The sequence below is a fragment of the Sebastes fasciatus genome, chromosome 22, assembly GCF_043250625.1.
Source record: "Sebastes fasciatus isolate fSebFas1 chromosome 22, fSebFas1.pri, whole genome shotgun sequence".
NCBI classification, from domain to species: domain Eukaryota; kingdom Metazoa; phylum Chordata; class Actinopteri; order Perciformes; family Sebastidae; genus Sebastes; species Sebastes fasciatus.
In genome coordinates, this window is record NC_133816.1 from 16,024,339 (window position 1) to 16,046,792 (window position 22,454).

At 41.1% G+C, this 22,454-nt stretch overlaps 1 protein-coding gene across 2 annotated transcripts; it reads right to left on the reverse strand.

The window, feature by feature from the left end:
* Positions 1-126: 126 nt before the first annotated feature.
* Positions 127-19,452, reverse strand: frem1a (Fras1 related extracellular matrix 1a). 2 transcript variants are annotated; one of them, XM_074623364.1, is made up of 37 exons: positions 19,359-19,452; positions 19,012-19,299; positions 17,703-17,797; positions 17,288-17,598; positions 15,912-16,108; positions 15,413-15,736; positions 15,207-15,315; positions 14,111-14,242; positions 13,061-13,405; positions 12,822-12,964; positions 12,187-12,383; positions 12,004-12,094; positions 11,751-11,918; positions 11,458-11,666; positions 10,425-10,518; positions 10,064-10,316; positions 8,815-9,018; positions 8,519-8,704; positions 8,240-8,436; positions 7,933-8,143; positions 7,618-7,762; positions 7,395-7,536; positions 5,775-5,970; positions 5,340-5,604; positions 4,798-5,215; positions 4,440-4,641; positions 4,216-4,360; positions 4,009-4,138; positions 3,808-3,880; positions 3,389-3,538; positions 2,993-3,201; positions 2,851-2,898; positions 2,582-2,767; positions 2,317-2,448; positions 961-1,076; positions 732-817; positions 127-618 (listed from the first exon to the last, which is right to left on the reverse strand). In XM_074623364.1, the coding sequence occupies exons 2-37, from the start codon at positions 19,252-19,254 to the stop codon at positions 416-418; spliced, it is 6,555 nt and encodes a 2,184-aa protein (XP_074479465.1). In that variant the 5' UTR covers positions 19,255-19,299; positions 19,359-19,452; the 3' UTR covers positions 127-415. The 2 variants fall into 2 exon arrangements, 1 of the variants encoding a protein (XP_074479465.1); XR_012592384.1 differs by lacking the exons at positions 127-618; positions 732-817; positions 961-1,076; ... (16 more) ...; positions 8,519-8,704; positions 8,815-9,018 and having other exon boundaries at positions 10,285-10,316; positions 11,463-11,666.
* Positions 19,453-22,454: the final 3,002 nt, after the last annotated feature.

The window sequence follows — 22,454 nt, forward strand, 5'->3', positions numbered from 1 at the left end:
ATTAAAAAAAATCTCTTGTGAGCTTTACATATACAACTACAGAAGCCCCGAGAGGTAAGTGAGAAAAAAAATTCTGGTTATCCGTTTTCTACCGGATAGCAGATGAAAAAAAACAGATGAAAAAAAGTAACTTGCCCCTCAGGGCTTCCGTATAGACCTATAACGACACTTTCAGTGGTTAATAATTAGAATAAATGCAGTGTAAACAACGTCACTTAGTGTAGCAAGTTAACTTTTTAGACACAATAATTGTCACTCATAATAAATGATATGAACAGTTCCAGCAAAGTTCCCTTTGATCCGTATTGGAAAGTTGTCTGGTGTATTGCAGTTTAAATGTCCCGAGGATCAGTCCTTTCCTCCTTCTCGAACAACACAGTGGCTCATGGCTGTGATGCTGTAAACGCTGTTCAATTCAAGTTCTTATTGAACACACGAAGCGATGACCTCTGCTCTTCTTGCAGTCCCTGATTTGCCACTTTGCCCTTTTCCACACCAGGACGCACTTTTTGCTTCCCTTCGTTTTGGAGCGAGGAGGAGTCTTTCTCCAGTTAGTGTAGCTGACCGGCTCACCGCCTGCCCACTCCCAGCGTCCACGACCATCCCTGTCATTCAGACCTTAAACAGTAGGAGAAAAATACATCAGTTAGAGTAAAGAAGTTGTACTCGACAATGGAAAAATATATTTAAAAACAGAATGGTGTTGCAACAAATGATTCAAAGATACCCACCTATCCAAAATGGTTTTCTTCCGCTGAAGTCCCACAGCCAGTCCATGTCAACTTTAGAGAGAACACTTGCTAGTGTACCTTTATATCTGAAATAAACAAGACGACAAGGAGAGTTGTGTATTCTATAGTGCATATCATTCAGATTATATAGTTCTTATGCATGAAAGACATCTAATCAGAAGCATGCTTTCTGTGTTTATCCTTTAACACACAGGCTGTTAAGCTGTACCTCTCCCTGCAGGCCCTGTTAGCTGTGCTCCATGTGACCTTGTGCTCAGTGCTGAGGGTGTAACAGTGGCCACCATGGAAGGTCCAGCCTTGAGGACACATCTGAGCACTCACCAGCTGTGATTCAGGAGGAGATGGAGCAGATGTGTTGACATTTACGAGGTGAACATGAATCATTTCAAATCAGTTTTTAAGTAATTAGTTCAGATGTCTATCAATGTTTTGTCAGGCGAAGAGAATAATTCACAACAAAAGTATCATCTACAAACATGTCTATATATGGAGATACGCGAGGTTATATCCTAGATCCACTACTTTTCAGTGTTATGTTAACATTTGCAGGCATCATTTATAAGGACAGCATTGACTTTCATCACTATGCTGACGACTGTGGAGGATAGAACCTGCCAAAATAAAAAATAAATGAGACAATAAATAGATAAATGTCATTAAATGTAGCAGAAATAATATTAAAAATAAATGTAGCCATTAATTAATTGACAAAATATGACATAAATTTATATTTCTGTTTTAATTTACTTTTTTATTTATTTATCTTTGTATTAATTCACTTATTTATTTACTCTTCTATTTAATGTTTCCTTTTATTTATGTAATTATTTTTTCATTTATTTTTGCACTAATTAATACATTTTATTCATTTATTTATTTATGCACGATTTTCCCTTTGCATTTCACCCCATATTTATTTCCCCAAACTTATTTATTTCTGTATTCTTTTCTTTATTTTGGCAGGTTTATTTATTTTGGCAGGTTCCGTCCTCAAAAGACGACACCCATTTCTGTTATAATCGACTACGATAGAATTTTTCAGCTGTATTTAAGGAACATAAGTAATACTAAGACCGCGTATTAGGGCCATTGGAGGTAAAATAAAAAATACGGAGGCGGGTAATATATCCAGAATTTTTTTTTCAATATTCAAATTGTAAATTCATGAGGAAAAAAACACAGATTTTCTATGAGATTAATGTGGCAAATTTCCGAGAAAAAAACTCACAAATTTACAAGAAAAAAAATGTAATATTCCCTGAGATTATAAAGTTATAAATTTGCAAGAAAAAACTCAGAAATTGGGCAAAACCGTGGTAACGCCAGTCGCTGTCTGAAGTTTGTTGCGCCTAAAGTAGCATTATCAGTAGTAGAGTGAGGCGAAGGTCCTGTAAGATGCATATATGTGTTTTCTTTTATGTTCTTTCTGTGTTATTTCATGAACATAATACTGACATCGGTATACATTGTACTTTATCGTATTTATTTACTTTATCGTAATTTATCTGTATTAATGTATGCTTATTATTAGGTAGTAGGTTCCTTTGTTGTGCAGCTGGAATACCTGATCAGTTGGTGCCCAGGGTTTCCAGGAGACACCGTTGCAGTGAAAGAGCTGATTGGTGGTTTGGTTGAAATGCAGGAGTCCCATCAGTTCTGGCACACAGGGCTTGGGTATGGAGTCATCAGCTGGAGCCTATAATGGACCATACAAATTAATTTAGTGTTGCTTTAACTGGAATGCAAAAAGAGTAAAGTTCCCCTCCAGACATGTTTTAAAGTATGTAAAAATAGACTACATGATAGATAAAAAGTAGAACGGTGCTCACATGTCCTTTAGCCGGAGCTGTTTTTTGAGGTTTTGAGATCTTTCTCTGATGATCTGACTTTGACTTAGTAAACGCAGCTGACCCCTGCTGCTGTGCTCCCCTGCTAACCACACGGATGTTAGCCTTTCTGCCCTTCCTCGATGGAGAGGTGTCGTCCTCTACTTGCATTTGCATGATGCCGTGATACTGGAATTAAAGAGACAACAGAAATGAGGACTTTTCTAACTTTGAAAAGGTCAGGTCAGATAATATCAGCTGCTGCTGCTTACCGTGTAAACGACGTCTGTACCGTTGTGAAAAACTGACGAAGGAGCAATCTGAAACATGAAACAGGAGCAGTTTATAGATAGTTTCAACCTTCAAAAAGGAAAATGTCAAATCCAGCGCTGTTCTTTAAGAACAGGAACTTACAGACTTTGGGTTGCCCGTCACTTTGAGTTTCTTTTTTGGGACATCTGCTGCAGGCCTGGGGATGCTGTCTCCACGGGTCCAGATGACTGATTCTGTGCCGAGGGGCAGTTTCTCTAGTTGGATGGATCCATGCTGGGGGTACGTGTCAGACCGAATCTCTTCTCCTCCAAGAACAGGAGCCTCCCGATCCTGTGTCAGACTTTGCTGTCCTGTGGTGTTTAAGTTTTAACAGTCATGTTAGTGTCTTTGGGCAAATATCGAGTTTTTAATCAGAATGACTGGCACTATCTTGTTACAGAAATATTATACTGCTGGTAAGGTTATACAGGACATTCAATACAAATACAAATTATCTTATAAGATCTTAAAAACACACAGCTGGGGGTTTATTTGTACCTCGTCCTGAGTCCCTGATGGTGACTTGAGCCTTGTTGATGCTGCCGATCACTGAGCCTTCAGGAGAGACCAGCAGCACTTCAAACACCTCCTCAGCCTCCTCAAGGTCATCCTGAATGACGTCAGTGTGCCAGCTCCTCTTTGACACTCCTACGCAGACAGAGACATCACAAGCTTTTACAGGAGTTGGTGCTTTGTCTGTTTTGTACCTTTTATTTTGCAACACACTGTAAAGAACTGAAATGAATTATGGTTGTTTTAGTTGTAGCTGTAGTGACACAATAGTAGCAACAGTGTTGTTACACTTTCTCATTGAGACATTTTAACAATAAGACTTCTTAAATGTAAAGTATGTCTCTATTTCTGCTGCTTGGGATCCTACACTCCCCATAATGCAACTCAATAGTGTCTTTTGATACCTGGATCAAACTGAATGAGGGAAGAAGGGCTGATGAGGAAGTCTTTTCCAGCTGTTGCAGTCACCTCCTTCACCTACCATAAAGAAATGATGACACAGAAACACAGGAAAAGGCCGAGCGTCAGGTGACTGATGAGTTAAATGTGCTTATAAATGGAGTTAAGAGCAGTTTCCCAGTTTGAATAACAGATGACTTGCAGACCTTGACAGTGATATATGAAGACTCTGCCAGGTTTCCTTTCCGGATGATGTCCAGCGAGACAGTCCCCTGCTCCTCACACACAGAGTACTCTGGCTGAGACAGCTGCACGGTGGACCAGCTGAATTCAAGTCTGCAGAGGCAAAGGTCAGACACAGTGAAGACTAAACTGTAAATTCAAGACGTCACAGAAATCAGTGTTTTTCTTACATGTGAGGCGGCCCAGTGTTCCCTAAAGGATCCGACACTGTGAACTCCAGGCTGTCTGACAGAGACTCCCTGTCTGCGTTGATGATGTAGGCGATCGTCCTCTTGTTCAGCTCCATCTGAGAGAAGCGCTGTGGAACAAAACCACCTGCAAGAGCCAACACAAAGACTTGTTTTCATTCTAAGCTAAGCTGTGATTGAGATGGAAATCAAATGTATATCCTGACCTGTAGTGATGTTTTCTAGGTAACCAAAGTAAGGTGGTCGAACGATGCAGAACATCAGCTCTTCTTCTCTGCTGTCGCTGTCCTGGGCCTTCAGCTCGCGAGATGACACGAAGATCCCGTGACGTCCGTCGACTAGAAGCTCTGCTTTCCAGAGAGGAAGCAGCTTCACAACCTCAGGACACGACTTATCCAGAGGCTTGATCTGAAGTCATATAAAAAAAGGCAGCTAAAGGAAGTGGTGCATCACACCTGGGTATCGTACTCTCTTCCCATTGGCTCACAGAGGATGCTGAGGGTACAGTAACCCATCCTCTATATGAGCCATGTTGGAAGAACAACTCCATCCTTTCTCACCTACCTGAATAGTGAAGAACACAGGCTCCGTATGTAACTGCCCGTCCAGCAGGAAACCCCGGTTGGTGCTGTCGGAAGCAGTGAAGGCGAATCTGTCGATCTGCGACGGCCCTCCGTCGTGGTTATATGTTACCTCCAGCTCCTGTATGTCTCTCTGGGTGAAGTTTGAGCCAGCAGTTAGTGTGGTACCGGCTATAAGCAGCCTGCCGTACTGTGGAGGCTGGAGGAGGGCAAAGGTCAGGGCGCTGGGTGGCGTGTCGGGGTCAGACAGGACCAGGCGGTCTGGACTCAGGATCATGGAGGAGCCTTGTGGAACTGAGAGGCCTCTGTTGGAGGTCAGAGACGGCAGGATGCGATCCACCATCTCCACTGTGATCTCAAAGCTTCCATTACGGCTGGTTTTACCGTTACTCACCACAAACCTGCCAAAACATACATGTAAATGTAATAGTAACATAACAAGGTTAATGTAAATTCATAATCTCAAGTTGTACAATGGCTTCTAATCTAGACTCACTGAAAGGTTTCTGCCTAATCTAGACTCACTGAAAGGTTTCTGCGGGTGTGGTGGCTCGGTTGTCGTGCACGTAAGCCACGAGGTTGGCTGCTACGTCCATCTGGCTGAAGGTGGAGATGGCCAGTCCGGGATGTTTGATGTACTCTATGTGTCCGTGAGCAGGAGGGATGGTGATGATGTACAGAAGCTCCTCTGGCTTTTCTGTGCCGTCCGTGGCTAACAGCACATCTGTGGTGAGAACCACGCGATCTCCACGGCTGACGTTCAGCGGCTTCACAAACATGGCAATACTTCCTGGAAATAATGGTGGAGGAGACATTTAGAGGCTACGTTAAGACAGATCAGTTTGAACCTAGACTGGGAAGAGGGCAGGGAAACATGATGTGGCCTGACAAGCACATCACAAGTAGACTATTTGATGCCAACCGATGTCTAATTAAGAATTTCAGAGTGAATTCCAGTACCTTTTTCTAGATCTTTGACGGAGATGTGGAAGTGCTGCGGGGGCGATCGATTCTTTCCATCCAACAAGTGGAAGACAAAGAAGTCCTGTGTTTTAGCAGCGTGCAGGCCTGTGTGCACGTAGCGCAGAAGGTTCATGTCCACCGTCTCCTGGGAGCAGTTTCTCCCCACTGTCAGCGTCAGCCAGTCCTGACCTTCCTGAGACAGGAGCACAACACCTCCCAGTGTCATCCCAATGGTTACAGTGACAGCTACTATTCAGCAGCATATCCCAAAGGAATGGCAATTGGGACTGAATTTAACAAACTGAAATTTCCCTTAGGACATTTAAGTGAAGAAAACATGACACAAACATGATGATAGGACATGGACATTTCCATGTGCAATTCAATCCCTCAGTTCCATCATTCTGATTATTCATAACCAAAACAAATAATGCCAAAGCATTGGTCAATGAACTAAAAGAGACTAAAAGCTCAATAGAGCTCAGGTATGGAGGACGGAACCTGCCAAAATAAAAAAATGACTTAATGAATAAATATGTCATTAAATGTAGCAAGAATAATATTAAAAATAAGTGTAGCCATTAATTAATTGATCAAATGTGACATAAATTGATATTCCTTTTTTAATTTGCGTCTTTATTAATTTATCTTTGTATCAATTCCCTTATTTACTTTATTTTTATTAATTTCAATTTATTTTTATTTACCTTTTTATTCATGCATTTATTTATTTATTTTTCAAAGTTATTTTTTTGGGGGCATTTTTCCATTTTTTTTTATTGAGGACAGTGGATAGAGTCTTGGAAAGGGGGGAGAGAGAGAGTGGATGCGGAAAGGGCCACAGGCCGGATTCGAACCCGGGCCGCCGCGGTCAGGACCAAGCCTTGATACATGGACGCCCGCTCTACCAACTGAGCTAACCCAGGCGCCCGATGCATTTATTTTTTATTTTATATTTATTTTAAATGTGTGTATTTATTTAGGATTTATGCATTTTTCCCTTTGCATTTCACCCCTTATTTATTTCCCCAAACTTATTTATTTCTGTATTCTTTTCTTTACACATTTCTTTATATTAACATATATTTTATGTATACTTATATGTATTTTTTTTCACATTTATTTATATTTACATATATTAAATGACATATTTATTCATTTATTAATTAATAAATGTATTTATTTTATTTAAATTTTGATTTAACCCTAACCCTAATATCAGTAAGATAGAATCTATGGCCCCGACCATGGCTCAGAAATATCAGTAACCTAAATGTGCTGTGTGTTGATAAATAGATGGCGCTGTCCGTGGTGCTGAAGTAGCAGACAGATTTATAACCAAAAGAGTCATTCATAGGGTGGTTAGCTAGACACGGGTGAATGACACAAACCAGGTCAAATTAACAAATCACCTACTGCTTATAAGGTTGTTTTCTATCATACAGGGAGTATATTCATCACTATGAAATATCTTAAACTGTGTCAGTGGTGCAGTAAGCTTTATTTTTGCAATGATTGTAGATGAGATTAATCCAAACTGCCAGAATTTGCTGTAAATCATTAAAGATCATTCATCAATATTTGGTGTGTCTCTTTAAAATGTTGCACTGCACCAACCTTCAGCTGAATCAGTCCTTGGGTAGGAACACTCTCAAATATGTACATGACCTCTGAAGAAGGAGTATCACTGTCCTGTGCAAACAGCGTAACACTGGAAATAAGCCTGGCTTCCCCCGGCTCCACCTCCAGTCCATTGTTCCTGAAGGACAGCAAGGCTCAGTTAATATCCCACAATGATGTGACGACTCCCTTTCAACAGGAACTGTAGTGAAGATGTTACCTGATGACACGAGGCTCCTCGTCATTGACTGGCAGCACTTTAACCATCACTTGTCTTTGGAGTTGGTGCCTGCCATCAGTCAACTGGATGGTAAAACTGTCCTCCGTATTCTCGGAGTCATCGTGCATGTACATCAGATCCATACCTAAACGCACATGATCATACACATTTATTTGACTTATAGAAAGGTGCAATAGTGAGTTTAAACTATTCTACAAATGCATTTCCTGCCATTATGATGCCATTGATTTCTTCATATCAGTCCTATGAGTGAAATGAAATGCTTGAAGCGCTGACGTGTAAAAAGTAGCGTACCATTTGACAGATCTGTCATTGTAAAGTCGACCACTGAGAGTTGAGGACTGGCCTCTCGTCTCTTGTAGTCTGTCTCTTCACTGCTGTGGGTGATGATGCTGCCGTGCTGCGGGGCTCTGACCACGCTGAAGAGCAGGCCGTTCTTGGGGACGTCCAGATCCATCGCATGTAAAACTGATGAGTCCAGCTGCTTCATTTCTCCTTCTCGTACCTCATCACAGAAGGGACATCAATGAACATCAGACCATAATCTGATGGGAATGTCTCATTTTGGTCTTCAGACGTGAGACTGACTATAAAAACTTACTGTGATGTTCCGAGCCACAAACTGTGGGATCTCATCATTTGTGGGGTTTATGATAATGTAGAAGGGGACGTGGGCAGAGCTGTGTTTGCCGTCTGATACACAGAGCATGAACTGGTCGGCTGTGGGCTCCATCCTCTGGTGTCTGGACTGTACGTAGTTCACATGACCATCAATGATGTCTTTGTATGAAAAGGAAGCTGGGGAGAAGGAGGTTACAGAATAACACATGAAATATTGCTTTGAGTCTGATGATAATATACAGAATATCATAATGCTTACCTATGCTTATGCCTGTGTTGCTTTTCTCAAAGCCAGGACTGGGCAGGACATTTTCAATGTAGCCAAACTGAGGCGGAGAAATCAGACTGACCACCAGGTTGTCCACAACCGTGTCCACATCAGAAGCCTTCAAATGGGACGCAGTTATCGGGGCAGACCCACCTTCGTCCACCATAAAGATGTCTCCTAAAAAATAAAAGGGGACAAATCATGCTCAAACATCATGCTTTGAAAATAAAATGAAAAGTTAGCGCAATAATAACACGTTGATGTAAATTTGTTTTAACATCAGGGACCTGTTGTTAGAGAAGGAGGTTGGCTGTCGACTGGAAACACTGTGACCTGGAGGTCATACACAGGCAGACTGTGTCGTAGCTGAGTCACGCCTCTGGTCCTGCTGGGATTTTCTCCACCGCAGCATAAAGCAGAGTTTTCTGTTTCTCCGTCAGAAATAACGAAGGTGATGGTGTCATGGCGAGGAGTGAGTCCAATCTCCAGTCCTAAAACCAAAAGCATATAAAGTACATTTAGAGACGGGTCCTACTGTACTGGATTGTTATACCTGTTCATCTCTCCAACATATTTATTATATATGTTACATATCCTGGTGCTTTGTAAAACAAAAAAAATGATGTACAGCTATGAATGTTGAAAATGATAATGAAAAGGATGGAGCAACTACCCCACTTTTAGAGGTCTAGTTTAACATTGTGGAACATACGCTTAGTCTAACAGCTGAGACCCAAATGCTTGCACTAAGTCAGGGCTGGCTTAAGGCACAGGCCATATAGGCGGTCGCATAGGGCGCCACCTTGTGGGGGGCACTGGTCACCCTCTGAAATAAATAAATAAATAAATAAATAAATGAAATAAAAATATATAAAAGTAAATTAAATAATAAATAAAAAAATATAAATCTTAATTTTTGTCTTAAAACTAGGGCTGTCAAAGTTAACATGATAATAACACGTTAACACAAATTCGTTTTAACGCCACTAATTTCTTAAATGCATTAACGCAACTTGCGATTTCAGTTTCAGTTTTAAAGCTAGAGTGAAGATACTGGCATCATATGAAACTAGAAAAACCTAATGAATTCAGTGGTACCAACCATGTCATACTAACTTGTTGTGAAAGAGATTAAATAACACTCCAACCTTACTCTAAATTTTGGCGAGGAAAAACTGACATGGCCATTTTCAAAGGGGTCCCTTGACCTCTGACCTCAAGATATGTGAATGAAAATGAGTTTTATGGGTACCCACGAGTCTCCCCTTTACAGACATGCCCACTTTATGATAATCAAATGCAGTTTGGGGCAAGTCATAGTCAAGTCAACACACTGACACACTGACAGCTGTTGTTGTCTGTTGGGCTGCAGTTTGCCATGTTATGATTTGAGCATATTTGCATAAAGCAGCATATTTGTCCACACCCATGTTGATAAGAGTCTTTAGGCTCAGGTATTCAGCAATACCTGAGCCTAAAGACAGTATAGTAGTATTAATAAACCCTTTGGCCTGAGGCCCACTGTCTGCTGCCCACCTGTGTGTTTGTAGGTGATGATCCCTGCAGTGATGTCTGCCTGGATGAAGCGATCGATCACAACGGAGTTTCGGAGAACCACACCATGATAGGGCTGGCGGGCGATCAGGAAGGCCAGGCTGCTGTTGTCACTGTCTGCATCAGTAGCGTAGATGTACTCAGCTGTGATGACTATTTCCTGTCCCTCTGCACAGCTGAGAACTGGTTTCAAACCAGCAACCAACACTGGGACCTCATCGTTGATGGGCATCACCTGGAGATGGCATGCCAAGTCACTTTAGTAAAACAATTCATGGTTCTACTTTAATTTTTCTGACTGCACAGAAGGACCAAGAATGTAAAGGTTGTCCAGTTCTGTTACCTTTACTTGCAGCATAAAACTGACTGAATTGGTGCCATCTGTCGCAGTGAATTCGATGTAGTCCTCTACGGTCTCTGAGCTGTCGTGATTATACCTGATTGACAAACGACAAGATAAAAAATTTGCTGAGTGATGAAATAAACACAACATTTGACATGTGAGTCAGAGAATCAAAATAAATGAATCTGTTCTAAACAGCTTTGGTATTTGATTACTTAGTGGCCTCCCACCATCTAGTCTGAAAATGACTTGCAGCTGGAGGATTTGGCAAGAATCCTGTTTATCTATTGGCTTACAGTGTTCTTAGGAACACACAGTGATAAACTGATACTGTTCTTTTCCTCCTGCTTTACGAGAGTTGGTTACTTTAAAGCTATACTAATAGCACAAAACTTGGATGAACTTTATAATTAGTACTTTCATTGATTTAATTATTGATTTTAGTTTGAAGCAGCACTAATCTTTTTCATATGTAATCCATGTAATTGTGAAACAGAAAGTATAGAGAGTGGCGAACGCCGCGTAGGGTGGAGGTTGGGTCTAAAAACACCCGTTCGGGTCACGTGTGAAACCAGAAGTCAAAGTTAATTTATTTATCACATAACAAAAAATACGTTGTTGAAAGTCCCAAAAGAAAAAAAGGGAAATTCGAGTCTATGTACACGAATCAAGTAAATTCAATTTCGTCACTATTTCATAAACTGCCTTGAGACTGTGTTGCAACATCGTGATATGAGACTAGATAACGTCTTTTCATCATCGACCTTTTCCTGGTTTTAAAGGCTGCGTTACAGTAAAGTGATGTATCGATATCGAGGTATTTGGTATAAAAAAATATTGTGATATTTGATTTTCTCCATATCCATATTGAACTGCATTCTAAAGGTGTTTCCATGTCTCTTACATCACACTTATTATACTTTTTATTGCTTTATAAGTTGATTATTTCCCCTCGTTCATATTTAGAGAGAATGTTTTAGACATAAATAATCCCCACATGAAATGAAGAAACAAATGCAGCAGGATGTCTGACCGAACTTTAAGGCTTTTCAGGTCTTGCACGGTGAGAGCGTGTCCTGGTTTTAGTGGGAGGCCGCCGAGCTGCAGCGCTCCGTGCTGTGGTTCCCTCTGAAGCGCCACCTGCAGGGCTTCTTCCATGGAGTCCACGTCCGACAGCAGCAAATGTTCAGGGCCGAGCCAGCACTCTCCTCCCTCATCTACAGTCAGAGGGTTGGTAATAACCTGAAACACAACGGATCCACACTTTTTAACATATCCACACCCTAAAATGAGAAAACAATACAATACAATACAATTTTCTTGCACCTGTGGTGGCTGGTTGTCCACTGGCACCACAGTGATGTTAAAGCAGATCCCAGTGACTGTTTTGCCCAGGTGGTTGGTTACAGAGAGAACAAACTGGATATACTGGGGGTAAGGGCCGATGTCCAGGACGGGAGGCATGTAGGCTACTTTCATGAAGTTCACTGCATGCTGGAAACAAACGTTTGGGTACATTTTGGATGAGATAGATTCACTGCATGTAGGTTATTTCTGAATAAATAATGAAAAGGATTACCTGTGTGAAGAGCCTCAGCACTGGTGCGTTGGAGTCTTTGGTGAATTTGGGTATGCTGTCGACTAAGAACAACCTCCCAGCATCTGGACCGCTGCTCATGAAAACAACAGCACATGATTCAGACAGAACATTTTCCCACAGTTTGGTGTCCACTGTGTTTCCTGAAGGTGAGGACATACTAACCCGCGTGGACCAGAGTAGAAGGGTGGGGTGGTGACCGTATATGTGAGCTCGCTGTCGGGGGACTCCTGGTCTACAAAGTGAAGCTGTTGCCGTGTTATATGGACCACTTCTGTTTCTTTGATGAGAAGACAGCGGCTGGAACCAGGAACCTCTTTAGGTGGCTGGTCTGGAACCGGCTCTATGTGCACCATCACCACCTGCACCACAAGGGCACCATTATAGATCACTGGATCAGATATCAAGTTCAGAGGCTCTAGCAGGTTCAGTTTTAGAGCTAGAGTGACGGTACAGACATCATATGAAACTAGAAGAACCGAAGGAATAACGCTCCAAAGTTGGGCTAAATTTTGGCGAGGAAAAACTGGCATGGCCATTTTCAAAGCGGTCCCTTGACCACAGAGTATAGAAGCAAACAGACGAAACTCTGGTGCTTTTTTGACAACAGCCGTAAATCAACTTGCCAGTAGGAACACTTAAATAGCCCTCATTTAAATCATTATGTCCTAAATGATGTAAACTTGTACTGTTTTGGATGTATTAACGTCTGTTCCCAAACAACCGGCTATCGGCCAGTAGCTAGCAGTCGTTTTTTTTTTATGTGTTGTTTAGATTTTAGATATGTTGCTGTTACCCACTTGAGGCTCTGACAGGTTGGGGGGGTCATGGAAATCTGACAGCACCACCTCAAAGGAGTCATAAAACACCTCGTTTCCTAGGTGTCGATAGTAAACCATGGACTGAGACAGGTCTTTCTGCAGGAAGTGGCTGACAGGATAACCTGGATAACAACCAACGGAAACATGATTTGATTAAAAATGAAAACAACAATCCATGTAGGTAAAAATAATAATAAAATAAAATCCGTCCGTCTGACCTGTGAGCCCTGACGTTGGCATTTTCATGACCTCTCCTGCCTGTGGTGGGCGGGTGATGTTGAAGAGGACGTAGTCGTCACTGGAGTCCATGTCTGAGGCCTGGAGGGTGGAGCCTCTCAGTAGAGCCGTCTGGCCCTCAGACACCTCCAGCAGCATGTTGGTGATGAGGAACGGAGGGCTGTCGTCCTTCGGCAGGATCTTGATGGGGAACTTGTGTCGGGTCTGATGGTGGCCGTCGGTGATGCGGAAGATGACGAAGTCTTTGGTGGAGTCGCTGTCGTCGTGGTGATAGCGAACCACGCCCGCTTTGATGTCTTTGACGGTGAACATGAAGCCCTTTCCTCCTGGATTTTACATGAAACAATTAAATAAAAACAGAATAAAAAAATATGTTGGATATGTGTTGATATCAATAATATCAATATTATATTACTGAGAAATGTAAGTAAATAGACCAGATTATTGCAGGTTGTCATTTTCACTTTTAAGGTGTTCAGTACTACGGACAGCGCCGCACCTACACACAACAAACTGCGCTGTCCATGGTTCCGAAACAACAGCAAGCAATAGTCATATGTATCAGTGGTGTAACACAGCTGAGAAGCTATGACAGCTTCCTCTGTTTAGGACGCTTTCCATTCCCTCAAAGGTCAGCACTGTCATTGTTTGCTATTGGTGAATGGCATAAACTTGCATGTCAAAGTTCTGTAAAGTTGAACTCAATGGGCATCTTTGGCTGATTTAGCTCTGAGATTTTAAATGCTGGTGTGACTGGACCATTAGAGTGAAACCTGACTTCCAACCTCAGCTTGATGTGACAGGTTGTTAATGAGCAATTTAATCAAGACACTCTTCAGCCCTATAGTCACTGTTGCCTTATGGTTTGATAATGGGAACAGCCAAAGGTATACCTTCGCCTGATGATGCAACAGCTCATAATGGATCAACATGATTTTTAGCATTAATGAGCTTATAAAGTTTAATTGAGATAGAAGTGATGAGAAGTCGTTTTGTCTGCATCCACTGGCAGTCGTGGTGTCCGTCCGTACCTCTGACAGTGAGCCGTCCATGCTGTAGGCCGTCCACAGTGATGATACGAACAGCATTCAGGTTGTCGTTGTCCACAATCTGGAGCTGCTCCCACATTATTGGCCGAGACTGACCCTCTAAGAGACTGAGGCCTATGAGACAAATTGTAGAAAAATGACTTAGTTAAGTATACTGTACATGCCGAGCCTTATTCTGAAGGATAGCAAAAAGAGCCTTTAAGCTGCATTCCTTATTTTTTTTTACCACTTTGGAAAACTTGCATGGAATAGCTAACAATTAACAGACACACAAAAATAATAGCATTTATTAGCATTCGTTTGGGTTGTATTTCTGTCCACAACTTCAATATTCACTCTTCTTTTTGCTCTGTTTTTGGTCTCCACCAACTCCTGAGATAAATATCTGGCTCTTTAGCTGCTAAATGTTGCTAACTTTGTTTGTTTGTTTGTTTGTCAGTGCTCTGCAGGTAGTGTACAGTGGGTTTTTCAAAGCTTTCTTTCTGAAAACTGCTGCAACTGAAAGCAAAAAAGCCGTAGTATTATGAGAATAAAGTCAGAAGTTTAAGAGAAAAAAGTCGTAATATTATGAGAATGAAGTCATAAGTTTAAGAAAAAAAAGTCGTAATATTATGAGAATAAAGTCAGAATTTTACGAGAAAAAAAGTTGTAATATTATGAGAATGAAGTCAGAAGTTTAAGAAAAAAAAGTCGTAATATTATGAGAATAAAGTCAGAATTTTACGAGAAAAAAAGTTGTAATATTATGAGAATAAAGTCAGAAGTTTAAGAGAAAAAAGTCGTAGTATTATGAGAATGAAGTCAGAAGTTTAAGAGAAAAAAGTCGTAATATTATGAAAATAAAGTCAGAAGTTTACAAGAAAAAAAGTTGTAATATTATGAGAATGAAGTCAGAAGTTTAAGAGAAAAAAGTCGTAATATTATGAGAATAAAATCTGAAGTTTAGGAGAATAAAGTCATAGTATTATAAAGTGATAATTTTACGTGTTATTTTAGAGGGGAAATAGAGCAGCGTGCCGCCTGTGTGAAAATGAGGAACGTGGAGCATCTTGTGAAGTTATACTTGTGGTTAACATACCCATGTTCCATGACACTCTGGGTGCATTCGTGTCTGCATTCCTTACAGACACGTGAACAGTCATTGATGGGCTCTTCTCAAAGAAAAAATCATGAACCTCAAATTCCACCTGTAAGGGAAGATTACAAAGATTTTTCAGAAACCATTCACAACACCAAACTAACTGTTTTACACACTGCACAAAGTACAAGAAAGGGAAGTGTTACCTCGTAATTCCTGCGTTGGGTGTGTGAGGAGTTTGGAGGTTGATACCCAATGAGCATGTCATTGAGATCGAGCCAGGTAAAGGAGGAGATTGGGCGAGTATGATCTGACATATGGGTGATGAAGCCGTCCACGGGCGGTTTGGTGATGTTGAAGACCAAAAGCTGTTTGGGAGTTTCCTCGTCCTCGGTGTCGAGTGTCGCAGTGGAGAGCGGAGTAAGGATGAACTGGTCCACTTCCAGGATAAACATGGACATGAAGGACGGTTTGGGAGGCTGGTTGGGCATTGCACCGAGTATCTGCACTGGAATCCAGGCCTGTTCAGACTACACAAAGAAAACACAATGACCAGGACTTCAAATGGGATCTATCCATCTATCTGTGTGCAAAATAGAAACGTAGATGAAATAAAGAAACAACAACAAGTTAAACTCTCCTAAACTCATTTAATACATTAAATAATGAAATACAAAATTGTAAGTATTAAAATAGCCAAATGACCTGATATATGCTGCCACTCCTGGTGTCCTTGAGATCCAGTCTGATGGCGATGTAGTCTACGTCTGGAGACGGAGGGTCTATGTGCTGATACCTCAGCCCCATCATCAGGAAGTCATCACAGGGAATTTTGGTGAACTTCACCAGCTTCAGACCCTTCAGGCAGTCTTCAGATTTACACATTGCTCTGGCTTTATTATCTGGATAATTACACAAGCATAGAGAGATATTACATCACTTTTTGTGTTCTTGTTTTACCTATTGAGTGTGACGACTAGATAATGGCAGACTAAATTAATTAAACTTAGTTAATAGTTATTTAACTGTTAACAAACTACAAAATGATAAATACTAATGTTAACTAATTATTAGAAATGCTATAATTCTGTTATTTCATCATTAGTTTGTGTATTGTATAATAGCTGATAAGAGATGATAACAATAAAATTATAGCCATCCAAATAATGTTTATAGATGTTTTACAAACAACTTCTTTAAAGGTCCCATATTGTAAAAAATGAGATTTTCATGTCTTTTATATCATAAAACAGGTTTAAGTGATATATAAATACTGTGAAAGTATCAAAACACAGTTAAATACACACATCCCGTATTCAGAAACTGTGCGTTTGAAACAAGCCGTTAGGATTTCTGTACATTTGTGATGTCACAAATCTACAATATTTAGACCATTCCACAGTTTTAAACATACTAAATGTGTCCCAGTTTATTTTCTGTTGCAGTGTATGTGAATGACATCAGCTGACAGGAAGTAAACATGGGCCCAAGCTGTTTCCTAGCAACGCACTTCCGCTGAAATGCGCTAAAACGGAGCATTTCAGACACAGCATGAATACAGGTGTATTCAGACAGACATCCATCCATCCATCCATCCATCTGCAACCGCTTATCCCGTTAGGGGTCGCGGGGGGGCTGGAGCCGATCCCAGCCGACATTGGGCGAAGGCAGGGTACACCCTGGACAGGTCGCCAGTCCATCGCAGGGCTGACACATAGAGACAGACAACCATTCACGCTCACACTCACACCTACGGGCAATTTAGAGTCCACAATTAACCTAACCTGCATGTCTTTGGACTGTGGGAGGAAACCGGAGTACCCGGAGAAAACCCACGCTAACACGGGGAGAACATGCAAACTCCACACAGAAGGGTCCCAAGCCGGATTCGAACCTGCAACCCTCTAGCATCAGAAAAATAATGTGTTGTTTGAACATTAAAGCATGTAAACATGTTCTAGTAGAAACCCAAAATACAAGTATGAACCTGAAAATGAGCACGATATGGGACCTTTAAGGTTTACAAATAATTTCTTAATCATTAGCAAATTCTTTGGCTATTGTTACAAATCCTAGGTTACCTAGCTGCTGGCGTAGGTGGATGAAGCTCTCTGGCTCGTCCCCTCTTGTTGTGGCTTTCTCTGGGTCTCCGGTGACCAGTTGGCCGTGGGCTGGCAGGTGGGTGTCATGGCTACTCAAATGGATGCTGCACTCAAGGCTAGACCTCCGCTCATAGTGGAAGGACACCACATTGCCATCCACGGCATCGGAGAGGCCGTAGAATTCAGGAACCTCCAAGGATTTGGGCCCCAGCTTTATGATGCTGCAATCAGGGTCTAAAATGTCCACATGGAGAGAAAACACCTCCATGTGTGTCTCCGTCTCTGTGAACCTGGTTAAAAAGAAACACAAGATGATCATAATGCCACATCAGCAAGAACAGGAAAGAAAGAGAATAATCAAATTTCCCATTTGAAGGATATCCAGGTGTTGTACCTGTAAAGCCGAAGCATGACAGTGTCCTCCTTTAACAATGGACAGCCGTTATGGACGTACTTTACCTCGTCAGCCAGATAGTGGCAATCAAATACCTGCACAAATAAAGGCAGAAATCTTAATTATCAAATGCATGCTGTTATGTTAAAAAAAAACTTTATTTTCCTGATAGTCTGCCCGAATATACCTGTATTTACCCTCTGCCTGAAGCGCTCCGTTTCAGTGAATTTCAACGGAATTGCAACGGAAGTGCGTTGCTAGGCAACAGTTTGGGTCCATGTTTACTTCCTGTCAGCTGATGTTATTTACATACACTGCAACAGGAAATAAACTGGGACACACTGAGAATGTTTATGTTTAAAACTGTGTAATGGTGTAAATATGTATATTTGTGACATCACAAATGGACAGAAATCCTAACGGCTTGTTTCAAACGCACAATTTCTGAATACGAGCTGTGTGTATTTCTCCGTATATTGAGCGCTTCGATAGTTTAACAGTATTTATATAGCACTTGAACTTGCTTTATAATATAAAAGACATGATAATCTCACTTTTTACAATATGGCACCTTTAAGGTAAATTGCAAAATTAATTGAATTGAACAACATAAAAGGCTTGATTGTCACCAACTCATATGTAACTAAACTCATAACTCATGTGAAAGACTTAAATGTTTCAAGTTGAAACTCTAGTTTTTCTACTTTTAAGCATGAAAAACAACTCATTCTGGAAGTTCAACAGATGAGTGTGTCTGTCAGCACAGAGTCATTAGAGAGGAGACGGCCTGTCAGCCTGGAAAACAAAGGAAGAAGTATGGAGGGGTGCCTCCACCCTCTCCTCCCCAAAATACCTCTCCTTCCTCTAGGCTGCTCCAGACATGGGAATATATCTCCGAGCCAGGTGTGTATATATAGGATGAAGGGCAGACATAAAGGTCCTTAACAAAGCTTTCACACAGACTTGACCTAACCTAAACCCGAGTGGACAGAAAGCCTAAACCTATAGCTTAAACCATAGGGTTTACACTTGGGAGTCGAAGCCCTGGGGCAACATTTTCAGATTGCTGAAAATGCTGTTGTGTCAATAAAATTAGTTTTTGAAAGATTGCATGTGCTTTTATAGTGCCAAAGCCTTACAACCCAGCACTGGGCTCTTGTCTTCATTACCACAACACTAATAATATATTGCATGTTTTCCTACATGTTCGCTGTCAAACGGTGCTCTGGAAGCGTAACGCATGCCTGCAGCTTTGTTGTACTACACATGGTAAATTGCCTGGAACATTGTAAAAAGGTTTTTCCATCACCTGAGGTATGACTTTTCCCACTCGTTGAGTTATGGGCTCATTTAACACCACCTCCAGCTTGCATGCATCCTTCTGACGGGGAATATGGAACTGCAGGTCACCGTCCTGGAGGTAGGCCGACTGACCCCGTTTCACCTTTAAACCCTTATTGACTTTCACAAGGGAACCGTGTGACGAGCAGGTCATTCCCAGCAGAAGCACTGGAAGCAAGGTCCAGGCCAGTGTTTGACCCCGTGAACCCATCACTGTCAGTCACAAGCCGGCGTCCTGTAGGGTCTTCAAGGACTGGCTTACAAACTGAAGCTTTCAAAAACACACTTCAGTAAGAGACTTAAGTAAACCAAGGTGTCTCTCTCTTCAGAAGAAGCTTCATTTTCCTCTGGTTTTATGATGTTATTGTGGCAAGTCTGATCTGCTTTTTACCGCTTCACATGATCGGTCAGGAGCTGTAAAGAAATTAAACAAGTTTCAGTGTGTGGCAGAATGTTTATTTTACTTCTCTTTATCACTAATTTCTGTAACACATATAATTGGGTGACTTGAAAGGAAGTGCAAAACCAAACATTTCAGAAATTAAATAAACAAAACCAATAAAACTACAACTTCTTTTAGGTTAAGGCAACAAAACTACAACATCTTTAGGTTTAGGCAGAAAAAAAACAGTTAGGTTTAGGTAACAAAACTACAACTTCTTTAGGTTTAGGTAACAAAACTACAACTTCTTTAGGTTTAGGCAACAAAACTACAACTTCTTTAGGTTTAGGCAACAAAACTACAACTTCTTTAGGTTTAGGCAGAAAAAACAGCTAGGTTTAGGTAACAAAACTACAACTTCTTTAGGTTTAGGCAACAACATTACAACATCTTTAGGTTTAGGCAGAAAAAACAGCTAGGTTTAGGTAACAAAACTACAACTTCTTTAGGTTTAGGCAACAAAACTACAACTTCTTTAGGTTTAGGTAACAAAACTACAACATCTTTAGGTTTAGGCAGAAAAAACAGTTAGGTTTAGGTAACAAAACTACAACTTCTTTAGGTTTAGGCAACAAAACTACAACTTCTTTAGGTTTAGGTAACAAAACTACAACTTCTTTAGGTTTAGGCAACAACATTACAACATCTTTAGGTTTAGGCAGAAAAAACAGTTAGGTTTAGGTAACAAAACTACAACTTCTTTAGGTTTAGGCAACAAAACTACAACTTCTTTAGGTTTAGGTAACAAAACTACAACTTCTTTAGGTTTAGGCAACAAAACTACAACTTCTTTAGGTTTAGGCAACAAAACTACAACTTCTTTAGGTTTAGGCATATAAAATCACTTAGTTAAGTTTAAGGAAAAACATTGTGTTTTGGGTCAAAATAACTTTGAACACAAAGAAAAATACACATCGTTGGTGTGATGAGAGTTTATGGGCCTGAAAACAAAACAACGAGTAAAAGAGGCTAAAAGCTCTGTCGAGATGAGGGGAACTGCAGAGTCGGGGATAATTCTCCGTCTGGCCAGGCTAGCTGTTTCTTCTGCTTCCCGTCTTTACGCTATGCTAGGCTAACCGTGTCCTGACTTGATCTTGAACTTTTGATCTTAAATGCTTTGTTCTATACGAGGGAGTAACCTCTATCATCAGTTCTCCATCATACTGCAACTCCAAAGTTTAATTTCTGTTAAGCAGCAGCCAATTCCCCAAGAAACGATATCATTGGACAAACCTACTGTCTACAAGCAGGAGGATGAATGAGCACCAATATAAGCACACCCAGGTATACAGGAATACATTAACACTGCTGGTTTATGACAACAAGCCGGAATGAAAAAGTTGTTGCTCATTGTTTTTGAAGAGAAATTATCTTTCAACCAGCTTCAGGCGTGTTCCACATCTCTATTAGGAGACTGTGCGGCTTGTTCTGCTCTCAGCTTGCCAGGAAATATCTTCATTGCTAACAAATGTTGTCTTTTCCCCGAGGCTAAACAGGCTCTCTCTACTAATGATGTGATGTTTTTCAGTGACCTTTGACCTTTACATAGAGCCACCCCCCAAACATCCTATAAAACCATGTTTTAAATATAACCTAAGGGTGCCTTAAATTGCTCCTCTTCTTTTGCAACCATAGCCTGTTTTCATTCTATTTCGTGTTTTGCTGATGGCTCTTAGTACCTAATTTCTCCTTGATCAATAAAGTTTAATTTGATCTCAGCCTAGATCCCACTGACGATGTGTGGTGTAGCTGTTTAGTATTTAAAAACAGGCTTCAGATGTCATCCTGCCACATTCCTTCCACACTTGTCTAGGACACCTACCCAGACCTCACACAGAAAGCACCTTGAACAGAAGAGCACCTTGTAATCAGCCTCTGCATCGAGGGAACAAGTTATAGCTTGTCCCCATGAACAATGCTTGTGTTTAGAGAGCTGGAAAGATCATGTTCAAGGAGCTGAGTGCAAAAACAGGATTTCCAACGGTCACAATCCTCTTTCACATGGTAGCAGATAGATGCCTATTTACACATCCAACCAACAGAGAGCAACATTAGCGGTCATTTGGAGTCATGTTTGTGTCCTCCTGATGAACATATGTTCAATATTCACTCTCTCTCTTTTAGCTCTGGTTTGGTCTCCACCAACTCCTGAGAAAAATATCTGTCTCTTAGCTGCTAAATGCTCCACTATGTTCACCAGGCGGTGTGCAGTGGGTTTATCAGAGCTTTATAACTGAACTAACTGCTGCTGAAAACCAGGTTGATGAGAGCGGTGAACAAAAAGAGTCAAGTTGTGGGTCGAAAGACTGAAACAATGAGCTAAAAGAGGCTAAAATGCTCCATAGAACTGAGGGGAACTGCAGAGTTTGGTGATAATTCTCACTGTGATTGACCTCTTTCACATTACACATAGTACATAGTTATGGTTAGGATAGGTCGTTGGGCAGTGAGTCTCGCGAGAGTTTTTGCAAGTTTTACAAGTTTTCGCAATTTGTGGGTTACCTTCTAGACACAACCCTAACGATACTAACAAGTCATGTGATAAACGACTGATGCAACCCGTTCTCACTCCCAACTCATCAAATACCGTCGTTTGGTATCGTCAGTCCCGTGAGTCATGCGTGTCGCTAGTCAGTGAAGTTAACGTCAACCACCACCGTTTCCTAACCCTAATTAAGTGGTTGTGTTACCTAAACCTAACTTCCTGTGAGAACGCAAGTTTATTTTGAAAGGACACTATGCATGTAACAAGTGTATATTGACATGCCGTCCCTGGTCCGTCCAAAAGTAACGTAAGAGTGGTAACCCATGCGTCGGTCTCCGATGCTGAGGGGCACTGACCAAGCGGCGGTATTTGACGAGTTGGGAGTGAGAATGTGTTGGACGAAAAGAAAAAAGGTCAACGTTGACTTTTTCACACGGGACACAAACAATGGTCTTCTGGGTGAAAGTCCTGTGTTTGACCCATC

Excerpts from the sequence above, each read along its gene's own strand:
- frem1a (XM_074623364.1), bottom strand. The coding sequence starts at position 19,254 with ATGGGTTCACGGGGTCAAACACTGGCCTGGACCTTGCTTCCAGTGCTT. Across the intron at positions 4,139-4,215 it reads AACACTGGGCCGCCTCACAT|ACTTGAATTCAGCTGGTCCA; the intron begins GTAAGAAAAACA and ends TTGCCTCTGCAG. Across the intron at positions 3,881-4,008 it reads CTTCATATATCACTGTCAAG|GTGAAGGAGGTGACTGCAAC; the intron begins GTCTGCAAGTCA and ends TCTTTATGGTAG.